General features: G+C 48.5%; 1 protein-coding gene across 1 annotated transcript in view; it reads left to right on the top strand.

Annotated features, from left to right (window-relative positions):
* SYP (synaptophysin) overlaps positions 1-11,612 on the top strand; it is a 12,463-nt gene extending 851 nt beyond the window's left edge. The window contains exons 2-7 of the mRNA XM_005864528.2: positions 593-658; positions 1,813-1,937; positions 4,638-4,833; positions 5,494-5,685; positions 7,947-8,277; positions 11,508-11,612. Of these exons, the coding sequence (XP_005864590.1) occupies positions 593-658; positions 1,813-1,937; positions 4,638-4,833; positions 5,494-5,685; positions 7,947-8,273 (906 nt within the window). The 3' untranslated portion in view covers positions 8,274-8,277; positions 11,508-11,612. The remainder of the gene's footprint in view (positions 1-592; positions 659-1,812; positions 1,938-4,637; positions 4,834-5,493; positions 5,686-7,946; positions 8,278-11,507) is intronic.

The raw sequence follows: 11,612 nt of genomic DNA, 5'->3' as shown, positions 1-11,612 counted from the left end.
TGTCCCAGCTCTGCCCCATCTTAATCAGCCTAGACCCTTTGCCATCTCACTCTTCTTCAACACATTAGAACCTCGCCCCTCTCTAACCAGTACCAACCCCTCCCCATCCTTATCACCTCAGACCCCCCCATTACCACCATCTGACTCACGTTTACCGCAGCAGACCCCTCCCCCACCCTAGCCAACCTGACTCTCTCTCTGTTATGACTCACCTTCACCACTCAGGACCCCCTCCCCCACTCTAACGAACCCAGACTCTTTCCTCACTAGCTCCACCCTATCCATCTGACTCACCTTTACCATTTCAGACCTTCTCCCCTTCCCTAACTCATCCTGACTTTACCCCATCTTCCTCACCCAACCCCCTCAGCCATCTATCTCCCCATATCCCCAGGGTCTTCTCTCAAAGAAGGTGTGCCCACACTTGCCCTGAAGTGCCACTTTCTCCTTCTCACCCCCTCTCCAAACGAATGTCCTCAATCCCTCTTGGAGGTCATATGCCCTATCCCCAGGGGTCATCGCCTGGTGGCACCCCTCACCTCCCTCTCCATCCCCAACAACCCCATCCCCTCCCCACCATTTCTCTCCTCAGCTGGTGGCTGGGGGCCAGTTCCAGGTGGTCAAGGAGCCTCTTGGCTTTGTGAAAGTGCTGCAATGGGTGAGTGTCGTCTGGGCCATGGGGAGAGAGAGGGAGGCAGGTAGTGGGATCTGGAAGAGCAGGGGTGCAGTTGGGGTGGAGAGCAACAAATGGATGGTTGGATTGAGGGTAGAAGGGGATAGTGGTATTGTATTCCAGGGTAAAGTCCCTGGGGCTTGGGGCCAGAGAATGGATGGGCTGTGAAGTGATGTCACATAAGGCCAAGGGTACCCCCGTTGTGAAGTGGAAGATTGTGACGTCTTATCTCCTCTCCTGAGGTGAGAGAGAGGCAGGGGAGGTGGAGCTTGAAGCTGGTTGCTGTGGGAGAGATGCAAAGCCAGGAGAAAACCTGAGACAGTGAAAAAGATAGAGAATGAGAGACAGGGAATGATGGAGATAGAGAGTGAAATACTGAGAAAAAAGAGATACAGAGATAGAGAGAGACAAACAGAAAGAGACAAAGAGAAGAGAGACAGAGAAAGATGCACAGAGAACAGAGATGCAAGGAGAAATAGACACAGAAGAGAGGTGGAGACTGAAAATGGGTGAGGGAGAGAAAGACAGAAAAAGAGACACTCAGAGAAAGGAGAAAAAGACAGGCCGATACATAGAGAAAGAGAGGCACAAGGGAGACAGAGAGAACACTATACAGAGACTGAGTGAAAGACAGCAGGGAGATATAGACAGACAGACTGAGAAACAGAAAGACATATAGAGAAACATACATTCACACACGGGGGGGGGGAGACAGAGACAGAGATACTGGAGAGGCAGAGAAACAGAGATACAAAAAGACATCTGAGAAAGACAAAAACACATAAAGAGAGAGATACCGAGAGAAATAGAGACGGAGAGAAATAGAGACGAAGAGAACACAGACAGACAGAAATACAGAGAGAAACACAGAAACAGAGAGACTGAGACAGAAGAGAGAGAGAAGAGAGAGGGGGTCAGATCATTGAGAGGTACAGACAGAGAGAGACATTAGGAGAAAGACAGGAAGAGACAGCCACACCCCTCTAATCAGCTTGTCCTTGGGTCTGATGAGCTCTGATTAGGGGGTGGGGGCGGGGACCAGTCCATCTGCTGTTGCCTGTGCTGGGCCCTGATCTGTCCAGAGGAGGGCACCCCCATCCCAGGTGCAAACCATGGCTATCCCATCCTTGCTGCCCAAGGTCTTTGCCATCTTCGCCTTTGCCACATGCGGCAGTTACAGTGGAGAGCTCCAGCTGAGCGTGGATTGTGCCAACAAGACCCACAGTCAACTCAACATCGAGGTTGAATTTGAGTACCCCTTCAGGTGTGCCCCCACCCTAGCCCACCCCTGGGACCCCAACAGATCTGGGAGAGGACGGGGGTGGGGTGGGACCTACCAACACCTCCCCAGTGGCTCCTGCCCAGACCTTACCTCAGGACACTGTACCTGGTCAGGTCACTACACATGCACTGAGCACCTACCTTGTGCCAGGCACTGCTCTAGGCCTCTATGACATGTGGTGAGCAAGACAGGCATAGGCTTCTCTGCCTGTGGAGTAGCCTCCTCTCTGTCCCACTGCTTCACTAATAAACTGTCACTTAAAAAACAAAAGACGGGCATAGGCTGTTGCCCTCTGACTCTGCTCTAGTGAAAGGGAGGAGCAGGAGACGGGCAATAAAAAGGGTTCAAAAGCAAAAGTATATATATAGCCTTCACACAGTATGCACACAACTAATGTTAGCTGATATTAATTCCAACTCATTCATTTCATACACATGTTTCTGAGAATCTGATATATGCCAGGTACTGATCGAAGTGCTGGGGACATAACAGTGAACAAAACAAACCTAGCTCCCTACCCTCATGGAGCCAACAGTATAACAAATTAATTAATAAAGAGAATAATTGCAGATTGGGAGAAATTCAAGGAACGGATCCTCATGCAGGGTTTTAGGATAGAGAATAATGAGGGGGTGCTGTTTAGCTCCAGGGAATGATTCAACTCCATTAAACAATTCTGATATTTACTGAGCTCAAGGAAATGTTTACTTCCCGACTGGCAGGGAGATAGAGACCCACAGACACAATTTCAATAGAGGCTTCAGAGGCTCCTCCACTACTTGGACAAATCATGTAACTGCTCTGGATCTCAATTTCCTCATCTACAAAATGGGATAATAATCACAGGATTATGATGAATATTAAATGAATTAATACTTATAAAGTGTTTAGCACAGTGCCAGGCACACAATAAGCACTCCATATGTATTTGCTAGCATAAAGAAAATAAATAAGTTCAAGGAAGTCAGGAAAAAGGTCATTAATTGAGTTGGAAATTGGAGGGGGATGAGCACTTAAATGGAGGCTCAGGAGATCACCCATGGTGAGAAGGCAGAGTGAAGACAGGAAAGCCCAGCACAGGCTCTGAGCAATGGTGGAAAGAAAAGGAGGTGCCAGGGAGGTGTGGTCTGAGAGGATGGGGGGCAACCAAGGATACAACAGTTCACAGAAGCCAAGGAAGAAAGTTTGGGAAAGGAGGGGGAGTTGGCAGCATGGGATAGTGCTGAGAGCAGGCCCTTTGAGAAGTCAGAAGACCACAAAAATCTGAAGTCACTCCCCCAAACCCCCCATGCCTAGGACCTCGGGTCCTGAGGATCTGCCCTTTACCCACAAGTCTCCCAGGAAAAATTCTGTGCCATGGGTCCTCCTGACCAACTTACCACCATCCCAATACCTCCCCAAGGGCCTTTCATCCCCCCTTGGACATCCCCACTCCCAACCCAGCATACTAGAAACCCAACAACCCAAACCCAGATTTAACTCCTAGTTCCCAACATCTAGCAGCTGCACAATCTTGAGCAAGTGACTTAACCTTGCTGAACCTCTGTTTGTTCATCTGTAAAATGGGTATAATAATGCCTGCTTTAGAGAACTGCAGGAGGAGGATCATTAGATGAGGCATGTATGCAAAATAGTAGGGGATCAATAAGTGTAAGCCTTGGGACCTTTGCTACACAAGGGCACTGACACAACCGGCTCAGTCTCAGGAGCCTGCATCCCAATCTGAAGTTCGAGCTCCGTGACTTCACCACCACACACATTTCTCCCTATGACCCCCTCCTCCATCACACCACAAGAAAGGCCTTAGCCTCATACCCTCCCAATCAGCCCCTCCCTCCCTCAAATACACACATCATGTTCCAGGATCCCTTCTCCCCTCCTGTCAGTCTGTCTCTTCCTATTTTGTAGTCTCTGAAGAAAGGTAATGCATACATTTCTTTCTCTTGGGGACCTGAAGTAGGATGGAGAGAAGAATCGATATGATAGAGGGGGGAAATAAATGGTTCAGATCACAACTCTGCTATTCCCTCTCCAGCTGTGTGACTTTAGTTAAGTTAATGTACTACACTGAGCCTCTGTACATTTCATTAAATAGCAATGATTGAGTGCATACTACGGTATGTAACTGTTTCAGGCCCTAGAGACACAGCAGTGAACAAAACAAAGGGAAAAACCCAGCCTTTCTGTAATTACAGGGAAAAATAAAAACAAGGAAAATGGTATGTCAGTTGGGGTATCACTGCTACAGTGAAAAAATGGAGCAAAGAAGGGGGCTAAGGAGTGCTGGGAGGGAAGAGTTGAATTAAATTTTAAATAGTAAGATGAGGGAAGGCCTCACTGAGAAGGGAACAATTGAGCAAAGCTTGAAGGAGATGAAGGGAGTAAGACATAAACATATCTAGAAGAGCATTCCAGTGCAAAGATCCTGGAATGGGAGGGTGCCTTGAATGTTCTATGAGTAACCAAGTGGCCAAGGTGTCTCTGTTAAAATGAGAGATGAATAAAGCTTATTTCATGGGATGCTATGAGCAACCAATGAAATGTGACTGGTACACAGTAGGTGCTCTGTGAATGGTTATTTCCTCCTCTTCCGGGGACCTTGTCAATCGCGGGGACTCGTGACTGGGCAGGGAGGAGAGGATTCTTAAAGTCTGGGCCACACCTGCCTACCTTTCTATGCAGGCTGCACCAAGTGTACTTTGATGCACCTGACTGCAGAGGGGGCACCTCCAAAGTCTTCCTACTAGGGGACTACTCCTCATCAGCGGAATTCTTTGTCACCGTGGCTGTGTTTGCCTTCCTCTACTCAATGGGGGCTCTGGCCACCTACATCTTTATGCAGAACAAGTACCGAGAAAACAACAAAGGACCAGTGCTGGTGAGCCCCCACATCCACTTGTATGCAGGATCCAGGGGAACCAGTCATGTTCATGGGTCACACCAAATCCCAGACAGGCCCACATGCAAGCAGCCATCATAACAGCCACACATGCGACTGCTGCTGGTGCTGAACACTAAATCATAGTGACAGAGACACGCTCACAGCCCACACAGAATCCCAGACAGGCCTACACCTGAAGCCTGTTACCTCTCACACAACCACACAGTCTAGATCAAAGGAAGGAGCACACAGAGGTTCACTGTGACAGTCGTGCTTGTCATGCCACACAGACACACTGATTCCTACACAGCTGTACTCATATACCCTCATCCCAGACACATAATGACACATATTCCCACATTCAGACGAAATTGGAAAGACACAGTACTTTTCACAGATTCGACAACCATCCCCCAGAATTCCCCCACACCCACACACACATATCAACAATCACACTCTCACATCCTCTGTGTCACCCACAAGCCCAAGCTAGGAGGGCCACCTTCAAGTGAGTGCTGGGGAAAAGGTAGAGGAGAGACAGACCTCTTCTGGGGGACTCCCCTCTCCCGAGAAAACCTGTGATCTGAGGAGGTCCCACAACCCAGTATGAAGCAGCCCACTCACAAGTGTCACCTTCCTCTCCCCTGCCCATCCTAGGACTTCCTGGCCACGGCAGTGTTTGCCTTCATGTGGCTGGTTTGCTCATCGGCATGGGCCAAGGGGCTGTCGGACGTGAAGATGGCCACAGACCCAGAGACCATTATCAAGGGGATACCTAGCTGCCACCAGAAGGAGAATACATGCAAGGAGATAAGAGACCCTGTGACCTCTGGCCTCAACACCTCTGTGGTGAGCCCTGGGAAGCTGGCCAAGCTGGCTGGGGAGGAAGGCTAGGTCACTTATAGTCTGGCATGGGATGTGCTGGAGCGAGAGAATAAGAGAGTTCAGATACCCAGAGAAGGCATACCAACAACAGAGCCTTGAAGGATTAGATAGCAATTGTAACTACTGTGACACCACAAACTGTCCTCAAGAGGGGAACATGAGATCTTCTGTACAATTAAGTTTGGGAGACCTGGATCTCAGCCCCAGCCTCATCATATAAAATCTCCAGCAACTCAGTACCCTCTGGAACCTTTTTTCTTTTAAAAAAATGTATTTGTATTGATTTCAGAGAGGAAGGCAGAGGGAGAGAGAGAGATAGAAACATCAACGATGAGAGAGAATCATTGATTAGCTGCCTCCTACACATCCCTCACTAGGGGTTGAGCCCGGCAACCTGAGCATGTGCCCTGACGAGGAATCCAACCATGACCTCCTGGTTCATAGGTCCATGCTCAACCACTGAGTCATGCTGGCTGGGCAACATGTATTTGTTTTAATATAAAAGTATGCTTACATACTTTATAGATGTGTAGTTATACATATATTTGTGTATACATATATATGCACACTTACCCATCTATTAGTGGTACATTTATATATTTAATCAAAGTTTATGCTTAGCCCTATCTGGTTTGGCTCAGTGGATAGAGCATTGGCCTGCGGACTGAAGGGTTCCCGGTTCGATTCCAGTCAAGGGCACATGCCCGGTTTGTGGGCTCAATCCCCAGTGGGGGGCGTGCAGGAGGCAGCCAATCAATGATTCTCTCTCATCATTGATGTTTCTATTTTTTTAAATATATTTTTATTGATTTCAGAGAGGGCAGCCAATTAGTAATTGATTCTCTGTCATCATTGATGTGTCTATCTTTCTCTCTCCCTCTCCCTTCCTCTCTGAAATCAATAAAAATATATTTTTAAAAAATTTTTTAAAAATAAAGAAAAAAAAAGTTTATGCTTAATATTTTACTATATCACAAATTTAGATTTTACTATAGTTTATACAAATACTAGAGGCCCAGTGCACGAAATTCATACAAGAGTAGGCCTACCTTCCCCCAGCTGCCAGCACCCGGCTTCCCTCTGGCACTCTGACCGGGCTTCAATCACAGCCCAGGCTTCGACCAGAAGGTCTTCAGGTCTAATTAGCATATTACGCTTTTATTATTATAGATAAATGTGCATGTGTAACAGGTAAATGTGCAAATATATAAACAAATGTATGCAATATTACTAGATCCCAACATCCCAGGAATCTGAATTCTTTTTTAAATATGTTTTTATTGATTGCAGACAGGGAGAGGGAGAGGAAGAGAAACATCAATGAGAGAGAATCATTAATCAGTTGCCTCCTGCACACCTTGTACTGGGGATGGAGCCCACAACCCGGGCATGTGCCCTTGACTGGAATCGAACCGGGAACCCTTCCGTCCGCAGGCCAATGCTCTATTACTGATTTCAGAGAGGAAGGGAGAGGGAGAGAGAAAGATAGAAACATCAATGATGAGAGAGAATCATTAATCAGTTGCCTCCTGCACACCTTGTACTGGGGATGGAGCCCACAACCCGGGCATGTGCCCTTGACTGGAATCGAACCGGGAACCCTTCCGTCCGCAGGCCAATGCTCTATTACTGATTTCAGAGAGGAAGGGAGAGGGAGAGAGAAAGATAGAAACATCAATGATGAGAGAGAATCATTAATCAGTTGCCTCCTGCACACCTTGTACTGGGGATGGAGCCCACAACCCGGGCATGTGCCCTTGACTGGAATCGAACCGGGAACCCTTCCGTCCGCAGGCCAATGCTCTATTACTGATTTCAGAGAGGAAGGGAGAGGGAGAGAGAAAGATAGAAACATCAATGATGAGAGAGAATCATTAATCAGTTGCCTCCTGCACACCTTGTACTGGGGATGGAGCCCACAACCCGGGCATGTGCCCTGACTGGGAATTGAACCATGACCTCCTGGTTCGTAGGTCGATGCCCAACCACTGAGCCATGCTGGCCGGGCCCAGGAATCTAAATTCTGACATGCCCTACTTCCCCACCCCCCAAAATGGTTTTTCTGCACATTGACGTTCATGCGCTGGGACTCGGTGGTCTGGGTTTCTGAAACCACCACCCTTCATTAGCCCGAGGATCCATGCCTGAAGCGCACTGCCTCGAAGTTACCTGGGGCCGCTAAGGCAACGGGAGTGGGACGACAACCTGGCTTTATCTCCCCGCAGGTGTTCGGCTTCCTGAACCTGGTGCTCTGGTTCGGCAACCTGTGGTTTGTGTTCAAGGAGACAGGCTGGTCCGCCCCATTCCTACGCGCACCTCCTGGTGCCCCTGAGAAGCAACCGGCGCCTGGGGACGCCTACGGCGAGGCGGGCTATGGGCAGGGCCCTGGCGGGTACGGGCCCCAGGATTCCTACGGGCCTCAGGGCGGCTACCAGCCCGATTACGGGCAGCCCGCTGCGGGCACCGTTGGTGGATATGGGCCTCAGGGCGACTACGGGCAGCAAGGCTATGGCCCTCAGGGTGCGCCCACCTCCTTCTCCAATCAAATGTAGTCTGGTGAGTGACGGGCGGGCGGTGCGGCCAAGGAGGGTACCTGCAATGAGATGGGCGGGTCAGTGAACCAATAAGAGTCCATAGTAAATGTTACGTGGACGCAGGCCAGACCAGTGAGGGTGGGAGTTTGAAGGAACCAATACAGAGGCACAGCTAGCTACCGGTACAAGCGAAGAGCGGAAAACCTATCCAATGAATGAAAAGGAGGAGAGTGATGCTTGAAGATGGGAAGAATTAAGAGCCAATGGGAGAGGTAGAAGTGCAGCTCCAAGGGAAGGAAGGGGACAGAGAAACAGGCAGAGCAACCAATGAAAGGAGGGAATAGCAGAGGGATTAGCGTAGTGGAGAATTAGCGGAGCATAGGAGCCTTTCAGAGAAAAGGAAATGGTCTTAGAAATGATTGGTAAGTCAATATGTTATGATAAGGCCAATAGATGGTGAGAGTAGACTGGCTTGAATCATGACGGTCAAACAAGCTCACCAATCCGGGAGGAGGTGATTCATCTGCCACCTCTCCCCAACTCTTCAGGTGGGGGAGGTGGTATGGAATTTCAAAAAAGGAAAAAAGGGATGGAGTGGGGTCATTGGAAAGGCTTGTCCGACCTGAAAAAAGAAAAGTGAGATTTCCCTCATACATGAGGGGGGGAAGAATGGGAGAAGAGGCAGGGTGGATGTCATGAGAGGGGAAAGGCAAGGAGGTGGCAACACGTGGATGGAGGTAGCTTTTGGCACTTGGCCAGAATGGAAAGGGCAGGGAGCAGTTTCTTACGCATCTCACATCTAATTTGTCAAAAAAAAATCCTGTTGGCTCTACCTTCAAAATATAATCTATAATCTTCCCACTACTCACTGTCATCTCCCCCAGACATCTTACATTTCCACCCCCATTCCCATTCTGTTCTATTCACAGCATTGAGAGAGACCCCATTAAATCTTAAGTTAAGCCCTAGTTGGTTTCACTCAGTGGATAGAGCATCAGCCTGTAGACTGAAGGGTCCCAGGTTTGATTCTGGTGAAGGGCACACGCCCTGGTTACAGGCTCGATCCTCGGTGGGGGGCGTGCAGGAGGAAGCCAATCAATGATTCTCTCTCATCATAGAGATATTTTTATCTCTCTCTCCCTCTCCCTTCCTCTCTGAAATCAGTAAAAATACTTTTTAAAAAGTCGGGCCACCTTCCTCCTGTGCTCAGAGCTCTGCCAGGGTTCCAATCTCACTCAGATTGAAAGCCAAAGGCTTCACAGGGCCCTACACAATCTAGCCCCTCCCCTCATTTCTCTGACCTCTCACCTCTTACCCTCCCACACACACACACACACACACACACACACACACACTGTTCACACTGTTCCAGCCACACTGGTCACCTCGATGTTCCAGGCACAATCCAACTTCAGGGCCTTACCTTGGTACTTGCTTTCCTATTGGAGTTTTACAACCACACACACTGATAACCTCACCTGGCCAGGTCCTTACAAGTCCCATTTCTTACCTCTCTCATAGTACCCTGTGCTTTTCTTTAACACAGTTTGTAATTATTAGTTTATATATCTTTTATTAATTTGAGAGAGGGAGAGAGAGAGAGAGAGAGAGAGAGAGAGAGATCAATTTGTTGTTCCACTCATTTATACATTCATTGGTTGATTCTTGTATATGCCCTGACCTGGGATCAAACCTGAAACCTTGGCATATCAGGATGACATTCTAACTAACTGAGCTCCCCGGCCAGGGCTTAGTTTATACGTTTATTGGCTGTCTCTTCCGCTAGACTATGGAATGTAACCAAGACATATTCATGCTGTGCACATACCACTTACAGCACTACTAATGTTAAGAAACATTTATTGAGAAAATAGCAACAACATAGCATGTCTTTTTATTCTTCTCTGCTCAGAATCTTCCCATGACTTACACCTCATCCAGAGTTAAAGCTGATGTCCTCACAACCTAGTCCTATGAGACCCCATTACCTACCTCTCTGACATCACCTCCCACCACTCTCCCTTGCTCATTCCACTCAAGCCCCATTGACTTCCTTGCTGTACCTCAAAAACACTAAATGTGGCCCCACCCAAGGACCTTTGCACTCCCTGTACCCCCTGCTTGGAATGCTCTCCCACCCCCTAGTTATCTGCATGGTTCATTCCTTCACCTCCTTAACTTCTTATTCCAATGTTACTTCTGTGGCCTTCTCTGACTACCCTACTTACTACAGCAACCTTCCTTCCCTTACTGGCACTCCTAACCCCTCAGCCTGGTCTACTTCTTGTTTTTCCATTTCACTTATTATCACTTTATGTTATACTAGATAACTTTATTTTATTTTTAAATATATTTTTATTGATTTCAAAGAGGAAGGGAGAGGGAGAGAGAGCTAGAAACATCAATGATGAAAGAGAATCATTGATCAGCTGCCTCCTGCACACCCCCTACTGGGGATCAAGCCCGCAACCCAGGCATGTGCCCTTGACTGGAATCAAACCCAGGACCCTTCAGAACGTAGGCTGACACCCTATCCACTGAGCAAAACCAGCTAGGGCTACGCTAGATAACTTTATACATTACTAGAGGCCCAGTGCATGAAATTTGTGCACTGGGGGGGGGCCCCTCAGCCCAGCCTACGCCCTCTCGCAGTCCCAGAGCCCTCGGGGGATCTCCAACTGATGGCCTAGGCCCCATGGGAGCAGGCCTAAGCTGGCAGTCAGACATCCTTAGCACTGGCTGAGTGGCTCCCCCTGTGGGAGTGCACTGACAACCAGGGGGCAGCTCCTGCATTGAGCATCTGCCCCTTGGTGGGCAGTGTGCATCATAGCGACTGGTCGTTCCGCCATTCGGTCTATTTGCATATTAGCCTTTTATTATATAGGATGATTATTGTTTGAAGTCTGTCTCCCCTGCTACAATGTAAGCTCAACAAAGATGAGAATCTTGGTTTGGCTCAATACAGATTATAACCAATATAGATTATAACAGTTCCCATTAATGAACATCTTTGGGTTAGGGGAATGAGGTCCTTAATTTCTTTGGTACCTTACCTAGTGGGGCAAGATATGCCTTCCCAGTAGGGGTAGCTGGGATGAAACTGACTACAGGACTCTGAATGAAAGAAAAAGGAAGAAAAGGCATGTCAGACAGAGGGTAAAGCCAGGGCGAAGGCATACCAGCCCAGCCCCTCCTGAAGGGCTCCACCTGTGTCTGGACCCCTTCTCCTTTCTGTGTCTTTTGTCTCTACAGGTCAGTGCAGCCCAGGAGGACCCCATGGGTGGGCAAGAGCTCAGGAGAAAGCCTGCCCTCCCTGCTCACCCCTACATCCCAGGTCTCCACCCCTCAAGCCAGGAG

The sequence above is a fragment of the Myotis brandtii genome, unplaced genomic scaffold (assembly GCF_000412655.1).
Source record: "Myotis brandtii unplaced genomic scaffold, ASM41265v1 scaffold1875, whole genome shotgun sequence".
NCBI classification, from domain to species: domain Eukaryota; kingdom Metazoa; phylum Chordata; class Mammalia; order Chiroptera; family Vespertilionidae; genus Myotis; species Myotis brandtii.
The sequence above is the reverse complement of the archived record's forward strand: the minus strand, read 5'-3'. Positions and strand labels throughout refer to the sequence as shown.